Source organism: Melopsittacus undulatus, chromosome 12 (genome assembly GCF_012275295.1).
Source record: "Melopsittacus undulatus isolate bMelUnd1 chromosome 12, bMelUnd1.mat.Z, whole genome shotgun sequence".
Classification (NCBI taxonomy): domain Eukaryota; kingdom Metazoa; phylum Chordata; class Aves; order Psittaciformes; family Psittaculidae; genus Melopsittacus; species Melopsittacus undulatus.
Genome location: NC_047538.1, coordinates 5499327 through 5525764, shown reverse-complemented (window position 1 = coordinate 5525764; position 26438 = coordinate 5499327). Strand labels below are relative to the sequence as shown.

Genomic DNA, 26438 nt, shown 5'->3' with positions numbered 1-26438 from the left:
AAAGTGTTTGCTGGAAAAGTATTTAAAATTGAGCACTAAGTGTTGGCAGTTTAAAATACTGTCACTATATTAGCATGCTTACTGAGGAGAGCCACCCAAACCTGCATGCTAGAGTAAACTGCTGCATTGGCCACTGTGGTTTTATTTCTTTTATTAAAAACCCATACTTGTTACATTTTCAAGTGTAAATACTGAAAAATAGCCTATGGCAAAATGAAAAGGCACAGGATTAAAATCAGCTTCATTGTTTCCATGGATACATATTTGCTGTTTGGCAAAGAGTATTTTATACACTTTCTACAAGAAGAAGCATAATTTTAAATACATCTCTGAAGGGAGGGACCCTGTTCTTTTAACCATGACACCAGAATTTGTACTCCTAAAAATGTGATCTCTTTACCTCACTTTAAGGTCCTGTTGCAGTTGTTCTTTGGAGCAGAGGAACTTGAGTGCAGCAGGAGAGTGCAGCTTTGCATTATGATAGCAGCTGACAGGTGTCTTAACATAGAGCTCACTTTGTACACAGTAAGACAAGTAGCAGTCTCTTACAGCAAAGCAGGGATCAAGTATACAGGCAGCATGGGAGTTTAAACTAGCTCTAACCTGGATTTGAGAAGAATGCACCAGAAACTGGCTCAGAACACTGGGAAAGAGTTCAGCGAAGCATTTCAGACTGGTTTGCTGCGTCTTAGAAGGGGTGGTTGTAAGAGAGACTAAAATTATTGTTCCTTTCTGAAAAATAGATGTACAGTTGGTTGTTGGTTTTGCTTTTATCTAAGAATTAGTCTTTGTAACCCTGATGCAGTATCTTAATAACAGTCAGGATGGTATTGAAACAGTCATTCCTGTTTTGGAGCATGCCGTGGCTTCCAGCACAGCTCATCAGTCACTGGGATACCTGCGTACTTCCCAGTGGGACTGTAAGAGCTCGAGGGCTGTAGTTTCCTTGATTCTTACTACAGTAGCTGCACCATGATCCTTGGCTGTGGCTGAAGGGGATAACATCAGGCACATCACTTGTTTGGGTCACAGAGTATGTGTCGTTCTCACCAGTGTTTTTGGTTACCACACTCTGCATTTCTCTGCAGGATGCATGGCTGTGCCTTTCTTACAGTGGAACACCTCTGAGAACGCTTCAAAGTTCTGCAAAGACCCCATCACCCTACACAAAGAAAAGGAACTCATTTACATGGATACAGGACATGGAGATTGTTGCTTTGAAAACAGAAAACTGTGTTGGAATTCCAGTCTCAGAAGACAGAATAATTTATGCAATAAGAATACAGCTGATAGGAATAATGAAATGCTGGAACAGAGCATTCTGGTCCATTCTCTACAGACTGGCAAATTCACCAGGCCAAGCAAAGGACTGTGCTCTCCAGCACTGTCCTACAAGCTATGGGAGAAGCTCTTAAAGTTAGTCTGGATTGATCTTGTCTGTTAGAATATAACTTATAGCAGTGAGCCTCTCTCTCCTCCTGAGCCATACTGGCACAACGGGTTGAACCAAGTAAGTTATCAGTAAATCAGTTAGTAAAACCCACCTGTATTTCAGAGGGCTGTGAACATCTGTCTTTATGGACTGGCTAGCATATTCTGGTCTGTAGGAACCACACCAAACCTAGACAAGGAGGATTAATCATTAGTGGGTCAGTATTAAAGAGAATTCAGTCTGGGGACCTGCTCACTGGTTTTCCAAGTTTTTCCTAAAAGCCATCCCAATTTCTTACAGTATAGTTGGAATATGTTGTACTGAGGAAACAGAATAATTATTAACTAATTACTTTTTGTTTTAAGAAGTTCTTGGATTAAGATCTGATGCCTTGGGGTAGATATATTAGTCCTTGATTTCACTCATGTTTCCCCAGATGAGCTGGAGGTTCAGAGTCTGAAGCACACCACCAAGTGTGTTGGCCCACTATCAAATATTTAACTTACTGTATCACATTTGTTACTCTAAGGGTTTCTCATGCAGGCCATCTTTTTCATGTCTCTCTTGAGGACCTTTTGATGAGTGCAAAAATGAGTCATTGTCCAAGTGGAGCTTGGGACTGATCTTCTCTCTAACCTCTAAGATAGCCTAATTTATACTTCATGAGGCATGTAGTGGCTGCACCCAAGTGTTCTTACCTGGGCAAAGTTGAGGAAGAAAAGCTGTTTGTGAGACAGATTCAGTCCTGGCAACTTTGGCTCCTTCCCTTCCCGTTCCAGCCATTTTAAGTAGGCCTAGAAATGATCAAAGATGGAATTCAGATGGCAGAGAGGCCTATTCAGGCATGGTGGGTATTCTGAATGTTATTTAGGGGTGAGAGATTTCAGTCACAATGTATGTGAACCCAACACGTCTGCCCTTCTGTATTGTCATAGTTTTTATCTTTCTAATACAAATAGTGCAGCTAATTTTATGACAAAGCTGTCACAGAAGTACTCTGTTGACTGTTCTGGCAAAACCCATGTAACACAGAGAGAATTCGCATTCAGCTTCTCAGGTACAGTAATCTCTGAACTGAGCTGTTATGAAATGGGAAAAAATAGCAGACTCTTGCATGGAAGTGTTGTTTTAGAGTAGCAGTTGGCCAGGTGACCTTCACCACAAGGAGCTCTGTGTTCTTTACAGAGTCACCTGGAGATGTACCCTGCGTTTCTTCAGGAAGGTGGCACTTGCTGCTTTAGGGAGAGGCATGCCACTGGTGATTCATGCACAATCATTCATGCTGTGGAGCCTGAACACCCATGACTGCAGCTTGAAGTAAAATCATCTCCTTCCACTGACTTATTCTGTAGGAATTTGTGTCTGGAAATAAAGTGTTAAGCTCTATGGTGATGATTTTTCTCTCTTCAGGTAGCTGCTCATAAAACAGCAGATAATAACCTTGCTCAATGTTAAATCCATTACCGGTATTGTTACACATTAATTGGCCAATTTTCTTTTTTTAGGTCTATTGACATAATGGAGACAAGTTAATGTGTCCTCACGCTGGCTGATTTCAAACGTTCTAGTACTTGATCCTCTTCGCTGCTGACAGTCCCAAAGCACACAAACAGTAAAGGTAGAGCTGAGGGTGAAAATACATTTACATTGGAGGATTCTGTGCAGGCAGCTCCTGTCATCCTACAGCACCCTGCCACGTTTGCACAGCTTTGAGAGTTTATTTGAGAGAAATAACCTTGGGGAAAAGAGTTGCTCTGCTTCCCAGTATCACCAGACTGTGTTGCCAAGAGATCAGTGCTCTGTTGCCATGTAAGAAACTCTTTGAAGGTGTAGCTGTCATTTTCAGAATCAAGGGCTTTAAAAAGTGGACGGTGGTTTACCTTCTCCCAAGCTAATCCTGTGCCTGTTGGTGAGTGTTGCCCTTGATTACCTGAGGCAGAAGCGTGCAGCATCAAGCACTGTGGTACCTCAAAGTACAGCCAGGAGAATGAGGTGGTCTTCTCCTGGGTGCAAGAATGCAGCAGTCCTACACTGTGACTGGGATGTAAGCTGCTAGATCCATAACTGAGGCTTTAAGTTTTTGAATATGGTAATAACATTAATTGTCAATGTTTTATTGACAGAATAATGCCATTGCTGAATCCCAGGGGTAAAGTTACCCCACAGTATATTTGGAGGTTACCTTATAAGCCTGTCGGACTCCTCCATTATCTGCTATATTTTCTCCTAATGTGCTTATTCCACTGACCTGTAAAAGAATAATCATTCATTTAGTCTTTACTCAGTAGTATTAGCAATGCTTGGAACCACAAGCTGAGCACATTACAGACAGCCGTGTCTGGAACAGAAGGAAGGACTTTGGGTTAGGGCAAAGAAAGGAGAGAATGGAAGTAAAAACTCAATAGGGTAAAAGCTGTAGGTTAGAAAAGAGAGAATATATAGGAATATAACAGGAATGGGCTTCTGGGCAGAACATACACTAGCAGGATGGCAAAATACAGTAGCAAACACCAGATTTCCTCCCCCTTGCCAAAACCACCCCGTAGGGTCTGGCAGCAAAAGCACACATGAGCCTGGCTCACCATTAACCCACTGCACACAGATCCTGCTGGGTTTCTAGGCTACACCAGTATCCCCAGTTTACGTTCATTATGGTATCAAACCCAGTGGTGTGGCATTGCTTGGTTTCACTTACATTTTGGCCCCCTGCGAGCTCCCATGTGTAGTTCCCGTACTGATAAACCATGCAACGAGACTGCTCCTTGAAATGCATAGCTGAGAAATTGCTCCACCAGTCAAACATATTCCCATCTTTATCAAAATTCCTGCCTGCATGAAAATCCAAGACAAAAGGAGTTTGAGTGTGATCCTGTGTGTGCAACCACAGCACTGTGTAACCCATTTCTTACAGTGTAATGAGGGCAACTGAAGGAATACTGTTTTCCCAGTTATCTTCTCACCATTGTCATCAAACCCGTGGGTAATTTCATGGCCAATGACCATCCCGATCCCACCGAAGTTCAGGGCTTGCGGCTGGCGTTTGCTGAAGAAGGGGGGCTGTAGGATCCCAGCAGGAAAAACTGCACAGAGGGGAGGAGAGAGGGAGATGCTGTAAGGTACTGTAAGTTCTGGGTACTTTGCAGACAGATTGTTTGCTTGGTTTAAAGATCAGTTAGGAACATAAAATATAAAGTGATTAGGAACAACATCATGCCTCCTCATGTGAAATTGTTTCTCTCTTGATAAGTGGAAAATGACAAGTTAATGAAGGTTTAATTTAGCACATCTGCAATTACAGTATCTCCTTGTTTGAGAACCAAGCATCATTTACATTTTGATTTTAGCCTAATTTGGGCCATAATGTATGCTGCAGTAAGTCAAGAACAGCATGTTCAGTAACTGTCTGTTAGAGATAGGTACAGTTTGTATTATAGAGCCATTTTATAGGGGAACTAATGGATGTTTTATTGCTTTATTTTCGTTAAAGAAAGGCTGGCAATCACATGCTGATTACCAGCAACACTGGTAATCATTCCTGCAGACCACCAAGTGCTCTTGGAAGCCAGTCTGTGGTGGGAGCAGTGGGAGGTCTGTTCTTCAGTCTACTGGCAAAAACCTTATATAGAATCAGTGGGATTTAGTCTTCATCCCACCTATGTGAGATGAAAAGCACATACGCTTCTAGAGGGATTAGGATTGAAAGCAATTAATTCTAGTAAGATACTTTGTAAGAAGTGAGATACTGAAATTATAAAGCAATTGTTTCATTTAGAGACAAAACCCTTTTGGACTATATAGAAAGTTTAATCCATACAATTTCAAGGAGAAATATGTAAGACAGAAGCAGGAAACCAAAAGTAGCGTGGAAAATTCTCAAACTTGAGACAGGTCTTAACTGACATCTACACTATTGTGGGTAGCTGTGCTTGAATTTTTGGCTTATACATTCATCTTCAAGTTGCTTAAACCAGTTACTTCCATATTACTTAAAAGGCAGAGTTGTAGAGGAACCAGGCTTCTTTAAGAGCCAACTTCCCTGCCTGCAAAGCTGTATCACAGCTGATTACCATCATCATAAAACAGAGCCTGAGCTTGCTTACAGGGTGATGCACGCTCACAGGTTGAGGATTGGTCACAGCTTTCACTGTACCTTCAGTATGGAGGTAAGTGGAAGCTGCACAAGTAGAAAATGGCTCTTTCTGATAAGGCTGAGTGCTATAGCTTTGGATGTTTCTGCTTTTAGCAATTACCTAAGTTTTCACTTGTGATTGTTGGTTGGGTTGTTTTCCATTTCTGGCCTTTGCCCTGTGAGCAGGATGCAGTTGGTGTCTGGCCTGAAAAAAGGCATGTATTTCTCTTTGTGTGGTACTTGGCAGTACTTGGATAGTAGATCTTCCTGCAGCCTGGGAATGTGAATAAGTGCTACTTTCTAGGAATTATTTGGTTCCTCTCCTTTTTGGGGTGCTCAGAAGTCACCCAAGACTCTACAGCATTTGCAGGCTTAACCTGAGTATTCTGGCAATGTGCTTAGCTCAGGGAGCGTGGGCAGCCAGACGTATTTGCTGTGTCTTAAGTCTGTAGATCTACTCTGCTAAGAACAAGGAAGGTCAGCCTAGCAGCTCTGCAAAAGCTCCCAGCCCTGACTCTCTAGAAGCAGAGGCAGGTTTCTCGAGCCTGGTATGCCTCTTATTGATATAACTTCAGTACCATCTGTACAGATGGAAAACTGAAGAGCTGCCCATATGTTTATCAGGAATGTGGAAACATGAGTACAGACAGCCCAGCATACACTGTGAGCATTCTCTAGTCTCTGAAGCTGGCACTCATATAGTAGCAGTTACTGTCTCAGGCTCTCAAACCTAAAGCTGTTCCAATTACAGTCTATAAACTACATCTGCCCAGCAGGGAGCTGAATATTCATCAACAAAGTGATTGCCTGAAATGAACAGCCTGTCTACCTTGCCCAGAATTCCCACATGGACACAGGCAGGTTTGCCTCTGGATAACAGACTGATGAATCAGTTCCGCAGAGGTGTTTGAAGCTGCTGTGAACCTACCGATCTGATTCCGGTTGGGGGAATAGAATGCATTGACCACTGCAGCTCCAATTATCCATCTGAAAACAAACATTGTACCAAAGTTAGTCCTGATTTAGACACCATTTTTATTGAGTTGTTATTGATAAAAAGTGCAGGCTGCATAAATGGGAAGAACTGAGGTAGGAAGAAAGGTGCCATGGAACACAGCTTAAAGAAATACTAACACAGGAAATAACTGGTGTCTCATTTATGGGTACTTTTTACCCAAAACAATGCCAAGTTAAAGTTAGAAATGCTTTTTCTCTTGAATGTTGAACAGCCACATTGGGGCAGACTGTGGTACCAGCTCATCTCAGTGCTAACTGAGCTTGAGAAGAAACCAACAGTTTACATTCGAAAGACAGCTGGCATTTAGAGGACACTGAGCAGCAGAATGCAGTTACTCAGTAAGTTAAGGCCAAATTGGTTTCTTGAAAAATTAGATATGATTGTGATTATTCAGTTTTAAATGTCTGTATTTGGAGTCCAATATTTCATAGATAATGAGTGTTAACTTTGAGAAGTAATTGTTGAGTAGGCTGCTTCTGGAAACTTCCTTCAATACCTTGATAACTTTTTAGTCCTTATATTTTTCTTTCTTCTCCCCTTCTCTTCTACCTCTGACATACAGTGCTGTCATGAACCATGCAGAACAGTCTGAAGCCATAAACCCATGACATATTCAGCAGCATCAGCCTGTGATATTCTTCCCACATCTCTTATCCTTATAGTATCTTGTGATGCCCCAGGTGCCAGTGTTTTGACACAATTACTTGTGAGCTGCTATGGGATGGAATGAAATTTCCTGCTTAAGAAATACAGCACATGTCTGTATCTTCCAGTTCTTGACAAGTTGGTTATTCTGAACTAACAGAATAGAGGGGACTGCTCATCTCAGCCTGGGAACAGGAGTAAGTGGTAGAGGTACTGGTATGGCACTAACCTCTGTGTAACACATGCATAAAGAGGGAGCAGGAATCTGTTCCTGAGATCAAGGGGGTACCTAGGTTTTTCAGAGCAGTTTTTCTCTGAAGGCCACTCTGTTGTGAAAGCAAACTGGCCTTCAGTTCAGACCATGCCCTTGGTCTGTAAGCTTCTCCTTGGCATGCTTGACATGAAATGCTTGCAGCTGGCCAGGTAGCCTCTAGCAACTCACCCTTACCCTCCCAGAAGGCTCTGAATACGAGCAATGGCTAATATTCTTAACTCTGATGATTAGCTGATGATATCAGCCGTAGTAGTTAGATACTCCAGCATAATTAAACAGTGATCTGGAGTGATAAGTGGTTTTATGTGTCCTTGGGGAAACCCTTCAAGCTGTTGGAGAGAGATTACTAGTAAGATATGGTTCATTACATGGAAAAAGTGCCAAGTATTTAATATATCATCAAACTACCAGGCAAAAAAGGCCTAATTCATGAACCCATGAAAAAGTTCCCACAAATGTGCTTTAAACTATGCCTTGAATGAGCAGGGGTATTGGGAATTCTGGCTGAAGGACTACCATCTGTCTGCAGACAGACTGTAAAAGGCAGCAGTGATCAATAACAGTTTGTGGATTAAGGACACCAGTGTTGTGCACTAATTCTTGCTATAAAGAGCACCATGATTGATTCCTTCAGAAATGAGGGAGCAGAAAATGTGGGTTTTAGCTGACTGATCAGAACCCTCCCTTGGTGAATTATTCACCAGTAACTTCCTGAGGTTTCTCAGTGTCTGCATTGTGTGCTTGCATTCTGAGTTAAAACCACTCCACAGGAAGAGGGACAGAAGAAATGAACAGGCTTTGCATCAATTAATTTGACTGATGCTTCTCTCTGGGGAGTTTTTGTGTGCTTGCTTATTCATAACTGTGATATTGTAGGCTTTGTAATGAGGTGTTTGACATACTTTTGTCTCAAGACATTCTCATGCATAAGTGTTCTCTGCTATCCACAGTGTAGGACTTGGCCCTCGTCACCCTGATCTCAGAAGTCAGTTGTGGCTGTAACTTACATGTCCTGGTCAACTCTCTCCCGAAGTTTCCTCAAGCTCTTTTGGGCTCCAGCTCTCAGGTTTTCCAGAATGTTTTCAAAGTAGCTGTGTTCACTGAAGTTTAACTGAAGAAACAGACACCACGTGTGTTTGTGAGTAAGCTGAGGGGACAGAGGGATTCCTCATACCACAGAGTCCATCTCGGACACAATGTTTTGATTACAAGGTATCACTTACTAGTTAGCTTTTTGCATGCATTTATTTGTTAGCATGTTCCACACAATCAATTCTGTGTGCTGTCCAGTCACTTGGAAATCACACTTGCACAGGTTTAGGTATTCCAAGTGGCAAGAAACTAAGTGTAGGCTGTTATACATGGAGGCATGCACAGCATTCTTACGTTGGCATATTCCTGATCCAGCTTTTCATTCTGATCTTCCAAAATATAATCTGGATAGCCAATTTGTTCTTTAATTGCCATGGCCTAGAAGAAAAGAGTTTAATGTTTCCTCTGAATTGTTTCTGAGGAACTGGCAGCAAATATTTAAAGGCCTTGTTCAAATGCTCCCTATTGCCTACTGAGACTTAATGTGGTTCACAAGACTCATGAAAAGGAAATAAAAGTGTATGTGAGCTAACAAAGGATTAAAAAGAAAAGGAGGATGTAACATGATAATGGAGAACAGGGGAGTGAACATCAAAGTCTCTTCCTGTGATTTGTAGAGGAACTGGGAATAGTGATGCTACAGAATTGCAAAGATTACATATTCATGATGAAATACTGAAGTTCCTTGTTCTCTCTGACCTTCTCACGAGCTTTCTCTTTAGATGCCTCATCCATCCACTGTAACTCGTCTAAGGTCTCGATGAACACTTCACGAATCTTGTCTATTAAATCTCGGACCTAAAGAGAGGCAGTACAAAACTAATCATTTCTATGCCGCTTTTCCCAGGTGGAGCTAAGGAGGGCTGAAAAGCTTCCGACTGACAGATGATGTCCCTATATTCTGTGCTCTAGAACACGGTACTCAGCATTTAAAAGAGCATCATAAATGTGCCCTTGTGCCTTCTGACTCTTGGCTGATTGACATCTTTAACAGACAAAACAGGTTGGGAGATCAGGTGGCAGGGAATGGGCTCTGCAGACATTGTGGTTGTACAGTAGTATGAAGGGTAAACTACATACCATCCTCTTGCTCTCACCAGCAAATGTCTCCCTGACATACATTGCTCCCACTGCGTTCTCCATGTTGTTGTTGACATAACTCACACACTCCCTCCAGCGGGCTTCCTCCAGTGTTGTCCCGTAAAGTGCCTGTCGCACAAAGCACTGCAGGATTAGTTCTGCCTGTGCGTTTCTCCCCCAAGTCATTGCCTAAAGAGGAGGCTAACCTAAGACAAGGGTTTCCATTATTGTGACTGCTGTTCTTGGATTTCCTTGGGGATGACATGACATAAAGATGTCCTTGTGTTGACAAGAACTTGATCTGGTGACTCTGGGACTCTTTTCTAGTACTATGCTCTATGATCTCTTTAGGAAGAGAGGAAATACCTTCCTGTAGCTGGCCCGAGCATCCTTAAAACGCCGGCTCAAGCTGCTGACCCGATCAATCACCAGTCGCCAAATGAGGTAGTTCTGGATGGTGCTGTGTGGGAAAGCAAAGCTGAGCTTAATCCCCTGGGAAGAGCAACACTAGTGCAGGCAGGCAGAGGAGGATTTTAACTCTGAAGGGAGATAAGAAAGCAAATGATTGCTGCCAGTCATCACTTTCATAGCATCTGCAGATGACTGCTCTTATCTAACCTGCTGTAGAGGCCTCCAGGCTGAGGACTGGACTACCATGTCTGTTAGGGATTCATTTCTTTCTAGAGAACAAGAGCTATAAGCCTGTGATGTATCTTTTTTTTCTTCCCATTTACCCTTTTCTGAGCAGGGGGACACCTAGTGCCATGGATACTTTGGTGCCCAAGGAGCTTTGAAGACATTACCCATGTTTCACAGAGAAGTGGTCTCATTTTTCTTAGAGGCTCTGGCACTACTAGCAAGTGAGCCCAGTCATCTACATTCCCACAATACTTCTATGACTTCTGTCTTGGATATTATCCTATTTCTTTACCTTGCTGAGTACTTGGAGATAATTGCTTTCAGCTCTTGCAGATAGGGCATGCCGTATACAACAACCTCTTCTTCTTGGTCCACCTGAACACTTACTGAAGACATGACACCTTGGATGAAGAAGGTCCAGTTAAATTCCTAGGCAGACAGAAAGACATGTGCTAATACCAGATGTTTCAGTGCCTTAGTAGCTGTCTGGGCTTTCTACGGTCTATGGGATTCAATGTAGTTGTAGTGGTGTTCAGCAGAAAAATGGTTTATAAGAGACTCTGAATATAAGATTAAGAATGGGAATGATTTTATACTTCTTTGTTGCATCACTGATCAATTCACAAAGCCATTTTCAATGGACATGGCAGTAAGAGGAGGCTGCAAGTATCAGACTGATCTTTAAACACTTACGTTCAATGCAAACTTTTCCTGTAGTTCTTTTAAGGTCATTTTGTTGTACAGCAGGGTTACATCATGCCTTTCTTCTGCTGGGGTAGTTGCCTGAAGACATTCACAAGGTTATTACTAGAATCAGCTGGCACAAGTGACAGTGGCTGAAATCACGTGCATGCAGGTGCACATACACACACTGGGATAACATGCAAATAAACCAGATTCTCCCTCTCGCTCCTTGCTCCCTCTCCAGTATCCAGAGAAGGTCTCAGCTTCTGTACTCACATTTGCAATCTCTGTTTCGAGCTCCATAACTTTTGCCATTTCCTCTTGGACAAAGGAATCATCTTTAGACATATTCTTGTCTTCCCGGATCATCTTGGCAATGGTGATCATGAACTGCAGGTAAGCTTCTCTCACCTGCACACAAGAAACAGAGCAAGTGTGTAGCATTGTGAAGAATAAGTTTGCTGTCTCTCATTGAGCAACCATTCTTCTTGTTCCTTTAGCTTTAAGGTGTGCTGTGAAAGAGTTGGGCCCAGGGTCACAGCCTTTGCCCTTGCCTCCAGTGCAACCCTCCCCACTCCAGTTTTCCTGTTTCCCCCAGAACCACCACTGTTATAGATACTACTGCAATACCTAAAACCTTAGTTCATCCCGGAATACCTTAGAGTGCAGTCTCAAAATACAGAATGAAAGCAAACTTCCCTGTGCAATCCAACTCTGGCATTCTGAGTTAGAATTACTACTTGAGCTAAAAGAAAGCTCTGTGCTTCAAGTTACACTGTGGGAACAGTGATCCCTACTAGCCAAATACCAGGGTAAACTTAGAGGGTTTTAAGTTCTCTGAAAGGAATACCATAAATCTTCTAAACTGTTTTTATTGTCTGGAAGAAAAGCTCTGTCTCAGATGGTTCCCAGTGATACCTTTGCTTTATTTCTAGTAGGAGGGTATGGCTGTGATTTATGCATCTGAATGGGCCTTGAAAAAATACTTGGCTGCTGAGGGAGTACTGATCTCTGATACAGGAAGGCTTAATACTACCTATTCTTGCATCCTTCTCCTCCTCCATAGACCTTGGAAACCAGATAAACACAGGGACTGTTGCAAAATGGAATCTGGGCATTTCCATGATGAGGATGATTTGTGTTTTGAGGCTGAATGCTGAGCCTTAATCAGGCCAGGTTCCCAGAGGCCTCAGCAGGAACTCTGCCAAAAGATGCTGGCCTAAGCACAGGGGGGGTTTGGGTCATCAGAGTTTGGCTCATTGTCTATGGGAAGTGAGCTGTTAAATACAAAACAGAAAGGGGTCGTGTCTCCTCCTTATTCATTAAGGTTAAAACCACAGCCTCTGCCCTTCTTCTTTATAGCTTCAAATTAAAACTGTATTGAGCAGTACTGATTTTAGGATTGTCTATGTTCTGTACTTGATCTTCTACCTCCTACGAGTCAATCTAAGTCTGACTTTCATGTGATGATGCACAAATGTCCCTCTTTCTACTGTATCTGGCACTATAAAGGTGAAACTTGCAGAACAGAATCCCAGTTCCAGCAGCTATCTGCAGTTCCCAACACAACTGCATGGAGTTTGTTTTGTGTTCTCATGTAATCTGGGAGGGAAAGGAGGGTAAATGGCAGCAGATTCTTACTAGCTGAGGGTCTATTCCATTCATACAGCTTCTGCTGCTTCATGTAAAACACTGTCCTTAAACTTTTTTCCCCCTAAATGAGCACATAAAAAAATTCTGAATATTTTGGTGTTCCACCCAATGTATTTTGGGGTATTATATGTTCAAATATGATCCAGTATGACAATAGTTCTCCTATGTCTATAATCCATCTTTCCAGTAGTTTATAAAATAGTAGCCAGAAGCAGTGGCTTTAAAAGAAGATATAAGTGAATACAAGATAACCTGCACTGAAAATATGAATCTATCCTTCAAAATTAGAGACTCTTTAAAGCTCTAAACAGTGATGATTTTATTTTCCCAGACCCTCCTCATCTGTATGAAGTGGCCAGGTCTGGGAGGTTTGGTACTTGCAGTTGTCAGTCCTTTAGCAAACTCTCCAATTTTGGTGCAATTAGGAAAAACTGTAGCAATGAGCATCACAGTCTGGTTCTGATTGTCACATGTCATAATGATTCATGTGTTTGAGGTTTCTAACACACAGGAGTAAGTAATAAAGTTGTATTAGTAGCACACTCTAAATAAATTAGAAGGAATACTTACTCTTTGATAGTTGCCCCCATTGAAGTAGTAATCCCTGGATGGCATTCCTAAGCTTGGCTGGTCAATCTGAAGGAAATCATACATTTCTTTAGTTAGTGAGGAACAGGAACTGGTGTTGTCCAAAAGTATCCTTGAAAGGCAACACAAAATGCTTTCTGTGCCATCCTTTCAGCGTTGGAATGACACTAGTACACTCTAATCAAAGACCTTTAGGAACTGGGGTGAGATAGGAGGTGCAGCTTTTGTCTCTGGATTTTAGATAAGGGCAGGATGGATGTTTGCTGTGGGTCATTAACCAAATCCTTCAGTAACCTTTGGGATCTAAATATAAATTTAAGCAACTTAGAAAATAAGTTGTTTGACTTGAGGGCTGGAATTCCTGCATGAGCTACATGAATGGGCTCTGAAGAATTATCTACATACTTTAAAAACGTGGTTTCCTGTTGTATATTAAACCTCACTTTGCAGGACACGAGAATTTACAGCCCTTAAATGCTGTAAATCAGCAAAGGTCCATTGATTATTTTATTTCTTTGACTGCAACAAAAATTGTGTTTCCATCAAATGCTTCCCAGCAGGACTGCCATTGGGGTTCAGAACTGGTGCACAGACTTTGCCAGTGTTGTGCACACCCCCTGACTAAGGGAAGCTGATTTCTATGCAGTGTCAATAGCCATCCATTATGATTCTGGCATATAAATAATTCCCTGAAATGTTTTCCTTACATAAATGATGTGTCTGCTGGAATCCCGGTCGTCATTCCACACAAACATGTCGATGAGAACACGTTTGTTAAATCTGGAGTTCATTATGGAGAGTTTTTCTTCCATGCTCCAGTTTGCCTCTGGGAGATAAGAGGAAAAATACACATTATTTATCAATATGTATGAGGACTGATTCAGTTGTGTAGTTTCAAGCTTATTGCTGGAACTAAATAGTTCTAAATAGAACCAGAGTGGAGATGATGTGGGAATACTTGTACAGGGCACTGCTAAATATGTATGATACCCTGATTTTTATTAATGAAGGAAAAGTTAAAATGAGTAGTCTCCTAATTCTGACTTAACACTCCTGCATTCTAAGGCACTGCATTACCTTTGGTCTTAGTCCAGTCTGCAGAAGCCACTGGCCAGTCTCCAACCATCCTTAAGGCCTCTAGCAGAGGCAATGAATCTCGCTGCTCTATAAGACCTGAGAGGGGAAGACCAAACATTATATTGTTTCCATGGGGGTTGAATTAACACAGGTAACGGGCCTGACAGTAAATCTGAAACCGTACTTGTCATAGTGGAAAATAAGAGGTATGGTTAAATCATCCTGCATTGGTCTTCAGAAAATTAATCAAGTACTTATGTTGAGTTCAGTACTGATTTTGATGGAATTGCTTTGGAAAGGAGGAAATGGGACACATTTTTGCATACAGAATCACAGAATCCCAAGGGTTGGAAGGGATCTCAAAAGATCATCTAGTCCAACCCCCCTGCAAGAGCAGGGTAACCTAGAGTACATCAACAGAATCACAGAATCCCAAGGGTTGGAAGAAGGGAAGGCTTTCTATTAATACTGGAGGTAGGTAATAAATATCTGTCCTTTCTACACCCCAGAATGTGTCTTTTAAGCCTTAATGATGTACCAAGACATTTTCACCTGAAACTTAGCTTTACAAGCAAAGCCATGCAGATTAGATGGATACTGACATCCAGTATCTTTTGCTTAAGAGCACATTGGTACTTTTGTACATCTAGTATTGAACAAGAGAATTAATGGAATAAGAAGAGACTCACTCTCATTCATGCATGATTTGTAAAGTATTTTTGCTTTCTGAAATGCCTCTCTGTCCTCTTGATCTGAAGTCTCCAGCACACCTGGGGAAAGAACCAGGGAGAGTTCTGCTCTGGAGAGCTTTAATCTTGTCACAGAAATCACAGAGTTCAGGGCTATGATAAGTACCTGTTATTGTAGGCTTCAATCACTGTGCAACTAGAGTGCTCTTTAAATAGGCTATTAATGGAGACAGTGTCAGGAAGGTCATGCTACAGCTTGTTGTGCTGCTTTTGAAGTTACTACCACAGCACCTATGGCTAATTTTTAGTGGGAGCAGGATGTTCCCACAAAATGGCTGTAGTAAGAGATGTGGAGATTAAAGGGCTAGAGAAAAAACTCCCAATCAACACAACACTTCTATGGAAATTTATTTCTGTCAAATGTGCAGTAAGTAACATGTGAAACCAATCCCAAGTGCGCAGCCAAGCAGAAGGGAGCCCCATTCCTACCTTTGAGGACAATCTCCAGCTCATCTCTCAGGATGTCAAAGATGCTGTATCTGGAGCTGGTCTCTGGGATGACATGCCGGTTCAGCCAGCCCCCACAGGCGTACTGGTAGAAATCCTTGCATGGGTCAGCTGTTGGGTCCATGTTCTGGATTATTCTAGCAGCTGGGTATCAAAATTGGAGAGGTGAATTCCAGAGGCTGCCCAGTAATCTCTGGGGCTACCAAAGTCTGGCAAGAAGGCACCTTGCTTATGCTACTTATGGAAGATCAGACTTGTGTACTATAATTCAAAGGATTCTATTTTCTCATGCAATGCAAGGAAGCCTCTGACAGACACTTGCAGTGCAACTGGACTGCTTTCTAGAGGGAGCCTCTGAATAGCAGGCCAGTTCTCCCCTAGTGCCCTAGCTTAGGTACCCACCAATGAAGGCAGTGATGGCAACATCTGTGCTGGAGCCTTTGCTGTCTTGAGGTGTTCAAGCAGATGCCAAAAATAAGCAGGGGAATAGCCCCATGTGTAGAATGCATTCTCTTTGGGGAAAAGTTCTCAATAATCATTCATAGTAGCAATCATTACCTGCTGTAACACATCCCGGGGTGGTACATACACTGCCTGAATTGGTGCCATAGTGAGTGCCTGCAGGAAGAGGAATAAGGAAGCAGGTACATTAGTTGTTTTGGAAAGAAAAAGCTACCAATGTCACTTGCAAGCAGCCCAACCTCAATGACAGCCCTGTTTAGTTTTAAAGCAAGCAAGTGGATGTTAGTGCCAGTAAATGGCACCAACTGATGGCTGTGAAGACATCTCTTATCTGCAGATTTAGGAGGAATTTATTGGAAGCAGTATTAGAACAGTGCTGACAGTGAGTCTGAACTCTCCTGGAAGGAGAATACCTACTAACGGCCTCCACAGTCTTCCTGACACATACTGAGTGTATCAGATCCCTTTCTAGACAATCTGTTGAGGTGCTTTAAGGATCCAAGCTCTTTCATGACCTTCAAAGTTCTGCCGTGGACTTGCACTGAAGCCTTTGCACATGAACATGTAATTTTTCATGCTGGGTATTGAAGTGAATGTGCTTGTGGTGCTGGTCAGGCCTCTTGTGTGCTGTTCCCTATGGCACTGGGGTGGGGGGTATCCAAGCACCCAACCTCATGAGTGGCTTTTGCCCCAGGCACAAACTAATTAATTTTGCTGGTTTAATTTCCCTTTGTGAGCCTGGACTAGCTCAATAGCTCGCGGCATTAAGCAGACAACTACTTGGTTCCACACTGGAAAAGGAAAACCTGATACTCTTCCTCTGCAACAGGATTAGCTGTGGTTTTCAACTTCTGTTTGACCCTTATGCTAGGATGTTTGCAGAAAAGAGCTACTAAAAAACCCTTCCAATTAAAGTGTTTTACATGACAGCAAACAAGATTACAGTAATTCAGAGAGAAATAAAGCAGTGGGGAGGAGAAGAAGGCTTTGAAGTTTGTCAGTGGAAGCAACATAAAAAGCCCCCACTGTGATTGGGAATGTACCGTTCAGAGTTCAGCTGCGAGCTGTCGTGCTGTGTGGGAGCAGATCTGCATTAGAATAACTGCATGCATTATACAGTTCAGTGTCTGGCCATCAGAACATGGGATGAGCAAAGCATGAGTAACAATTGGTTAGCTTCTTTAATGTAACCTGACAGTGTCTCACTTCAGTCTCTGGAACTCAACTGCTTTCAACAAGATTCTGACTCCCCACCTTCACAGAGCCCTTGTGATTGTGGAAATGTAACTGAGCTGTGTAACAGGGAAGCCAAATCTGTTCTGAAACCTTGGCTGCACACTCAGGGCTCTGAAACTCTGCCACAACCCCAGAAATGGCTGGGGAGGGGCTCTCAGCTACTTCTGAAAGGGGCTTCTTTGTCTATCAACTCTCTCTTATGCCTCAGCAGCACTCCTGACAAAGAACCAAGCCAACCTGACTGTATGACAGATGACCAACACTGCCCTGTTCTGCTTCACAATGTGTTCATTGGGCCTCTGCTCCCTTGACTGATGCTCTGCCTGCTGCACCTCTGGAGCTCCAAACCACTGGAAACAAATACAAACCACACCTTCTGAAGCCTGAGTTGGGCAACTCAGCACTTCATTTTCTCAAACTACTTTGCTAAAAAAGACTGCCCAAATTTCAGTAGAAATACCTCTATTTCTCTATATATTTGGTTTTCCTCCCTAGTTAAATATTGCTGACAGGTTGAGCTATGACATAAAGACTCCTGCTTTGACAGCCACGGACAAAGACTGCTGCAATAGAGGTGGGAGGGACAACTTGGGTTAATGTTCTTCGCAGCCTGAAAGCTGAAACAGAACAAATGTCTAAATCCTGTGGATGTAATGGGAAATTACTGAACATGGAGTTGTGAGTGGGATCATAAGTGGGACATGGCCTCATGTTTGACAGTAATATAAGGCATGAAGATAGTGATTTGTAGGAGAAGAAGATTGGCACAGATTGTTCAGCTCTGAATCCCATGTTCCCCCTGCTGCAGAGAAAGTGAAGACATCAGTGGAAGGGTTTGCAGGGAATCAATTCTTGTCTCCTCTCCCATCAAACTTCACCTCCCACTTGGCTTCTCCCACAGCCAAGTTCATCCAGATCCTTACAGGCTTTCTTTCCTCTTAAAATAATCACTCAATTTCCCCACCTCTTCCTCCTGAGACGCTTTCTTTTTGCACACCTCTTAAACCAGGAATATTTAATCACTGGAGCTACTTTGTGCAGTACCTAGTTCCTTCCTGGCTCTTGAAATTCAGGACCTCTGCAGCACTACCCCTGCATTTGCTTCATTAAGGAGATCACATTCTTGCTCTGTCAATAGTCTTGTAGGTAGAAAAGAATCATTGAGCACTCTGCAGGCTGAAGAACAACTTCTGAGCTCTGCAGAGCATCAACTTCCCTTCAATTCATCTCTTGCATGTCCAGTTTTAAAAACACAGGTTGCTTTTCACAGCATTTCTGAAGTTCCTTTTTAGACAACAAAAGCAAAGCAAATCATTCTGTACAAGCAGAGTTTGTATTTAGTGTTTTCCCACTGCGTTTTGAGGGCCACAGATGGCTGGGGATGGCACACATTGAAACAATTAGATCAACAGTTGCCATCAGGCAGTCAAGTGTGAGCTTTACCTTTCAGCACCGTCTCTGTTTATCACACAGATCTCATCTGCACAAGTGCTGTCGGCACTGCAGATTGCCTCTGTTGCTATTCTAGCACTGAATTGTTTGTCACAAATAATGTCACTGCCAAATTTAGCTGCTCTTCATCTGAGAGGGCTGTACCTGGGGGGATGCAGACACAAGCAAACCCCCAACATTTGTGCATCTTGCTTCTCAGAAACCCTACAAACTTGGAAGCCAGAAAGTGAATAAAATATTGGTTAAATTAACAAGACTTTGAGCAGTCAGGAGCAGCAGTGAGGTGAGGGTGGCAGTTGTGTGTAACTACTTTGTCTGGAGAAGTCACTGACAGTGATGTGATGCTCTTTGGCCTGCAACCTTTCCAACAAGTGATGAGACCTGGAGGTTGGTAAATATTTGTAGAACAGAGCTGAGAGCTGTGAAAAGGCTGCAGAGCTGTAGTGTGGGTGTGATGGAAAGATTGAGAGCATGGTGTGTTCGGTGTCAAAACCAAATGACTTCAGTTCTGTCTGCTTCCCTTTCCGTGATCACCCAAATATTACTCTGGTATTCTTACAGTATTTTCCTTTAGCTTATTTAGATGAGGGTTTATGGGTATGGAAACTTCTTTAGATGTTAAAAAATCCCCAGACTGCTTCTAGAACTGTATAACTGTACTGCTGTGAGAGCTTCAGTGTGTTGGCTAGGTACATAGATGAACATCCCAGTCAGTATTTACATGTATTACAGATGCTAACTGCTATAAATAGTAGAGCTGTGCACACCCAAACACAAACAGGCAGAAGCTGCCTCTAGGTCAGTGCTGCAAACACTCCTTGAAGGCAAGAGAGAAGAGCCTGAGGGGCTGCCTGCTGTACAGGATGAGCTCTGCAATCACCTTGCACTCACACTGTGCACAGGGATGTCTGAATCTAGGAAACAATGACCATGAAAGTTTAACTGCTGATAGAAGCCTGCAAAACACTTGGGATTTTGGAACTGCTTTCTGAGATAAGCCTTCCAGCAAAGAAATGTAACAGTGCTTGCTTCATGCGCACAAACGATTCACATGGATTGGGATGAGACACCAACATTTGGGTGAATGTTACTGGTACCTGAACTCCGATTTGCCTGCACCCAAGCAGCAAAGATGTAGAGCAGATTTCTCACCTCCTTTAGGCATGCATGCAACAAAATTCTGCCTAGCTCAATATTTTGATGCAGAAACTCCTGCCTTAGGACACAGCCCTGAGCAATTCTGTCCTCCCATCTCCTGAACTAACAGAATAAACTTTCTGATGAGTATTATCAGTACCAAATGCTCTGAGATTTAACCTAACACTGAAACAAGTGCTGGTAACACTGAATTGCTGGTAGCAAAAGGAGTGAGCAGTAAAAAGGCTTTTCCTGTGAATATTACTCAGCATTGTGCAGTGTTTTACTTACAAGTGCTGAGGAAAACAGCTCACTGCAGGCAGGGGATGCAGTGGCAAGGTAAAGAGAAAACAATGCCTCCCTTCAGTTTTGATATTCATACTTTGTTTTATTCCCTAGTGTTTTAGCAAAGCTCTGCATCCAAGAGGCACTGATGGAAATGAGGAGCATGAGGCAGCTGCTGCTACCAGTGCTGCTTCACAGGGGTTTTAAATAGGACTTTGCATTTGATGTGCTAGTGGGAAAACTTAGTTTTGAGAGGAAGCACGCTCTGCTGCTGGTGTATTCAGGCACAGCGCCTTCATGTGCCTCGCTGTCAGGTTCCTGGCAAGACTTTTGTATGAAAGTCCCTGAAATCTCTCCTAGGGATTAAACTGCCTGATGTGATAGTGAAGTAGTCTTCCCTTCCTCGGCAGCACACTATTGTAATAAGCAGTTTCCCTTTTGATCTGCTAAACAGCTGAAGCTTTACAACTCCTGGCAGTAACAAACCTTGACTTCCTATGAGATAAGGAAATGTCAGCACACAGACACGCACCTTTCTTCTAAAACAGTACAAGAACTGTTGTCAAAACAATGCAGAACCCAATCAAATGCATGAAATGAATTAAACACATAGAATATTAGCCACATAACTTCAAAATGAAAGAAAATCCAAGCTAACCCTCTCCATGCCTGAGCCTGGCACAAGGCAGAGGCAGCCACGTCCCTTACAGGGGTGACCTCAGCGTCTGCCTGTACTTTGCATGTAGCTCTGCAAAAACACTTTATGTCCCTTACGGGGGGAAGAGGGGAATTCTTTATTCCCAGGTTCCTTACCTCTGCTGCTGGCATAGAGGATCACCAGTGTGATGACTGCACAGGTCATGAGGAGCAGTAAGACAGCCAGACCGATGGATACGAAGCTCCATGATTTCTTTCCAGATTTCGTTGATTTTTCCACAATATCCATTTGACTTTCTGATTTCCCCATTATTGTAACTCTAAATTGAGGAGGGAATGGTAAGAAAGCATTAACAGCACAGCTAAATCAATATAGGGATGAATGCATGGCAAATCAGGGAGGGAAAAGGCAGCAGAATCAAAGCAAAGATAAAGGAAACTTCCAAATTATTACACGTATTTGTCCATCTGATTGTCCACAGCTTTGCCAACCTCATTCTCCATCTCCTGTGCCTGCCAGGCTGCCAGCACTCAGCGTGTGCTGCTGGGGGGCTGCTTGGGACTGCACTACCCCAGCCTCTCCATGCTGCAGTGTCATAACTTCAGGAGCCTGCTTTGGGAAGTGTGGAAAAGTCTCATGACCAGGTTGGGCAGCTCCTTTCTCCCAAACAGGGAAGGAGGGGGAAAAGCTGCCTCCTTCCACTCCCCGCTTGGAAATGTCTTTTGCTGTTTGGAAGAATCTTCCTCCTCCTTCAGTGGCTATAAGCAAGTCTGTGGGGCTCTGTCCGCAGCAGTCCAAGCAGAGCCCCTTCGAGGTGCGAGTGCCTCTGAGCTCGGTCTGCTCCGCCTCTGGCACAGATGAAGGCTTTGACGAGTAGAACGCTCCAGGAGCCCGTGTCTGCAGGAGCCGCTGACCTCCAGCGCCTCAGGGCCATGCTCCGAGCCCCGCGCTCTGCCGTGTGCAGCTCCCAGCCCCAGGGCAGCGCAGCCGGGTCTGGTCTCGGTGCTCCGGCAGCTCCGCGGCGGCTTCTGCCGGCTCTCCTGCAGCCCCCCGGGGCTCTGCCGCCAGCCCCTTCGGCGGCTGCGCTCGGGGAGTCAGGAGGTGCAAACGCACCGAGTCCCTGTGGCTGCGGGAGCGCTGGCGGCGTTCGGGACCGTGTGTGGGAACAGCTCCTGGTGTGAAAAGCACTGATTTATAGGTTGGGGCAAGCTATGGAGCAGGATTCTTTTAAGCTGCTGCTTGGAAATCTGTCTGGTAACAACTGGGAAGAGAGTGAAAGAAGGCAGGATAGGCATGTGAGTTCCCTTGGGGGTTATTCTTTTCCAGAACTGACTTTGGAAAGAGGGAGAAGCCGGTTTGTTTGGGTTCTATTCCCCTCGCAGGCTGCTTTATGGAGCCCGTGTAAGTCGCAGCCAAAGTTCACACTATATAAATTCTCAGGCTGGTACCTCTCATGACCCGTGCGTTTCCCTAGCACTCCACGTTCTGTGCGTGTTCAGGAGGAAGTGCTGAGGGCAAAGGAGGGATTGCTCTGTGGCAGCCCCATTTATGGGGAACGTGCACAGTTTTCCAAGAACGGGGGCACAAGACCTGTTCTGGGAATGGGGTAGGAAACAACGAGTGCCAGTTTCTTCTGTTGGAGTCTTGAGTCTCCTCTTCTAGTCTGTGTTCTGCCTCAAAGCTCCTGTGAGGATCTGCCTCCTTTCTCCAAGTCATGTTATCTTGGGCTCTGTCAAGTGTGAAGGCAGCTATTCCCATCCCACTGTCTGAAGAAGAGCGTAAGAACACAAAGAGCTGAAAAAGATGCATGCAGATCCTGGTGTCCATCTGTGAAAACCAGCTACAGAGGGAAGGATGCTTTTAAGGATCAAGTTATAGTTTTAGTGATGAGTTAAGTGATCTCTTATTTGTGTTTGCAGGAAGATTAGTTTTCTATGTATGTCCATGTTCCTTACTGCAGAAGAGTGGTGGTGTTACATTGTGGCTCTGAGGACTTAGTTAAGGTCCATGTGCAATAGACAATCACTGCACGGGATTTAATGTAGTTATTCTTGTAACGGGGCTGTAAGATCCTGCAGGGTGTTATTGTGTCCATTTCACACGTGGAGAATCAACAAATGATTTGAATGTGGCCCAAAGCAGCTCAGTTGAGGCCGATCTGAGCATTAGGCTGGAAAGTCAGTAGTGAGAAGCAGTTTGTATTTCTTTTACTCTTGCAGCGTAGCTCTGAAATAACCTGCTCCATACAAAAGTCCTTCCATTGCCCATTCTCAGGCAGGTTTCAGTGGCTGTAAAGGACATGTCTGCAGAATCATTAATTTTGATTGTCTTGAGCAGCTCTGTGTGCTCACTGAAATAGAGTGATCTGTCATTCTGACACCTCCCACCAGGACAGTGAGGTCCCTGTTCCCTTCATTGCTTCTAAGGGGAAGAACCTATTTTAGTTCTGGCAAAGGAGATTTGATGATGCAAAGTGGAAATGTTTCTTTTCCTTGTTATTCTTTTTCCCTAAATCCCGTATTTGACTAAGTTATTCATTAACTCCTTTCTTTCCTTAGTGTACTGCAACCAGAAAGTGCTAAAAGAAGTTTAGTTCCTTTATACCTCAATGGGGAAACTGAGGCACAAGGAAGTGTTGTGACTTAGCAGAGTTACAGTGGCAATAGCTGACTGCAGAAACCTTCCTGTCCCACTCTTTCATCTGCTGGCCTAGTTCACCACCCATTAGACCCTTATTTTACACATTAACTTAAAAAGCGTAATCTGTCCTTACAATAATGTGAAGGTGAACACTGATCTGGGGCTTTCTTCTTCCAGAAACTGAGACTCAGTAGGTTTCAGTTGTTGGAAAACAGGCCTTTTCACAAAGCAATGTAGACAAAACCCATACGAAGCAGTGAGGCGTTTGCTGTTTGTATTGGGCTGCTTTGAAAGGATTTTTCCTTGCTTGCTCTGTAACTAAAGGAAGTTCTGTTCCTGCCATTTGGAGTTGTGGAGTTTGCAATGGCAGGGTTACAGCTCTGGAAAAGCCCCAGATGGTTGATGTGTACAGTGGATGCTGGAGGGGTGGGACCTGAGCAGCCACTCTGGATGGCTGCTTCCTCTGGATGCTTTTACTGTGCACCTATGACTGTTTACTGAAGAGGTGCTTCCGCAGGCATAAGGCATCCCAAACCACCCACAGCTACCGTGGTGCTGGTCAGAGGCAGGGAGCTGCTCTGGAGCTGTTATACAATGCTTTTTTCATGGGAAGGAATTTAGGAGCTTTCCTATTTCCCTGGGAGAATCTGGCTATACCTGGACACAGCATGGGAAGGAGATGTATTCAAGGATACTAACACCTTTCTCAGAGTTTGGTTGCTGTGTCTTAGTAAGCAACTAAGACACAGCAACAATGTCAAATTGACCTTCAATGCTTCATTTAGAAGGAACTGATTCTAAAGAGAAAAATTAAGGGTTGTACCTTTTTCCCCCTGTGCATATGTTTGCTTTAATCAGGTTGTTAAATGAAGTGATGTGTACCTCAAAACCCCGAATGCTAGGACCATATGAGAATGTAGTGCCTGCTCTAGTTCCCTGCCATCCTGAGGTGTTGCACAGTCTCTCCTCAGTGCTGACTGAACTTCTCCCAACAGCTTACTCAGATTGCACTAAGTGTGCTGTGTTTTGTGTTGATGGAAATGGATGTGCTGGGTCAGCTGAACAGATGTTCTGGTGGTTGCTGCTCTCTGCATACTCCAACAAAATCGGGCTGCATGAATAACAGTGGTTATTTCCCAGCCAGTGCTCTTGAGTTCTCCTGCAGGTATGAATCAGCTACATCAGATGTATAAGCAGCTCCTTTAGTGTCCGAAACCAATTGGAACCAAATAGGACACGATGCTGACATCTTTAGTATGATGTGTCTTAAATACATGCATGTTTTTGTTACCATGGAAACAACCATCTCTATCAGTTACACTTTGTGACTCCTTCTAAGCTGGTCTGTACCAAGATGTGGCAGAAAACCACATACCTCTGGATGCCAGGGATTTGTACTTCCTGCCCATGCAGAAAGTCACGTACAAATCAAGAGCAACAAGAATTGCTCTGTGGAAAGGTATTTTCCTTGTCTCCAATACAAACAGCAAAAGCAGCTCATTTTGAAATGTCATCCATAGGTGAGGCAACACACACAAGTAGTTACCAGTGAATGTCACACTTTTTTTGTCCCAAGTGCCTGCTATTTTCCTTTCCAGTTTCTTTCTGAGCCCTTCCCTTTTTCAATAGAGGGAAACCAGCAATATGGGGTATTGTATTAGGTGAGTTTTAGGGTGACACTGTAATTCTAGTGGGGGCACAGTAAAGAATATAAATGAATGTGTTAATAGGCAAAGCACATCCTTATGCTACCTTGCACTGTAGCTTTACATTTCACTTTGATTCTATTGCTTTGGCTTCTCCTGATGGATAACAAGTATTCCCCACTCAGAACAGATGAGTTACAAGTGGAAATCTTCCTTTTTCTCTCTTTCAGACAGTTTTATTCATCAGGTACAATGCAGTAGCTGCATCTCTCTGCATGTTGCAGCAGGAGTGCAGTGCCAGAGCCAAAATCACTTGCATGTGAAAGAGCCTGCGTTTCTTCTTTAGTGCAGATTACAAATTGCCACCTCCTTGTATATGTATAGGCAGAGGTATGGAGAGCAGCTTCAAAACTCTTCCAAGAGACTGCTTACTACTGTTGCTTACCTCTTTGTCTTTAGTGCATTACAGGTAGTCAATCTCTGCTGAGACCTGGGTTTCAGTGTTCAGGTTACACAGATGCAAAGATGTGTTTCTTCTGTGCATATAGATTGATCTAAATAGGACATCTGAACCAAGATTTATAATGCATGTCTAAAAGTTGCAGATTTGCTATCAGCATCACCAGTTCTGTTCTGTAACCAAACCAATATGTTCCAGTCTAAGCAGCTGCTTTCTCAAGAGTGAAAGGAGTACTGGAGAGACTGTGCTAGAAATGAAGCTGGTGTTGCACATTAAATACAGAAGACAATCTGAAGCTATAGGGTGACATTAAAAAAAACCAAACCACCAAACAGCCCCCAGTAAATCAGCACAATGACTGACTCCAGGACAATGGCTGGATGTTTCCTTTTGATTTATTGTAGCAGGGATGCTGACTACTGAGGATAACTCATTGTGCTCAGAAAGAATGGGTTTGTCTTTGAGAGCCCGTGTAAGGCTGTCATCTGTCAACTAGCTTAAAAAACCCCAGAAATCACTACTCAAACACCTTCTTATAGCTGGTTGGCACCAGATGTGTGGAGTGTAAATAAGTCCTGGTAGATGCACATGTGAAGCAGATTAGAATTGGGAAAACCCTGAAGTTCAGATGATGTTTCAGAACTCTTTACTCCCCCTCCCTTTGGAGACAATGATCTCTGAACATTGGAAGCAAGAGAAAGAATAGCAGACATGAGTGTATTCTGTCTCGAAGGTGTGCAGTGATTGCTGCAGCAGCTCTGTAAATGCATGCACTCTGCACAGAGAAGCAGGTGAAAATGGAAAGTTCTCTTACCTCTGCCTTGTGGAGAATGTTTTCCAGATGCAGGGGTCAGGAGCCTGGTGCAGTTCCTGGATGGAATTTGCATGTTTACCTTGTCTGGCAGTCAGAACCAAATGCAAATGCCTGTTACCAGCACTGATGTCTGGAACAGGC

General features: G+C 43.4%; 1 protein-coding gene across 2 annotated transcripts; it reads right to left on the bottom strand.

Moving 5' to 3' along the window:
- Window positions 1-134: 134 nt before the first annotated feature.
- Window positions 135-26438, bottom strand: MMEL1 (membrane metalloendopeptidase like 1). Of its 2 annotated transcripts, none has more exons than XM_031044280.2 (23): window positions 26298-26438; window positions 20893-21056; window positions 16066-16125; window positions 15490-15651; window positions 15001-15081; window positions 14312-14407; window positions 13942-14060; window positions 13217-13282; window positions 11270-11404; window positions 11003-11092; window positions 10602-10738; window positions 10037-10130; window positions 9671-9799; window positions 9290-9388; window positions 8885-8968; window positions 8506-8609; window positions 6490-6548; window positions 4393-4512; window positions 4128-4261; window positions 3615-3680; window positions 2131-2226; window positions 1545-1621; window positions 135-1162 (listed from the first exon to the last, which is right to left on the bottom strand). In XM_031044280.2, the coding sequence occupies exons 2-23, from the start codon at window positions 21044-21046 to the stop codon at window positions 1063-1065; spliced, it is 2262 nt and encodes a 753-aa protein (XP_030900140.1). In that variant the 5' UTR covers window positions 21047-21056; window positions 26298-26438; the 3' UTR covers window positions 135-1062. The 2 variants fall into 2 exon arrangements, with proteins under 2 accessions (XP_030900140.1, XP_012983109.2); XM_013127655.3 differs by lacking the exon at window positions 26298-26438 and adding an exon at window positions 21191-21221.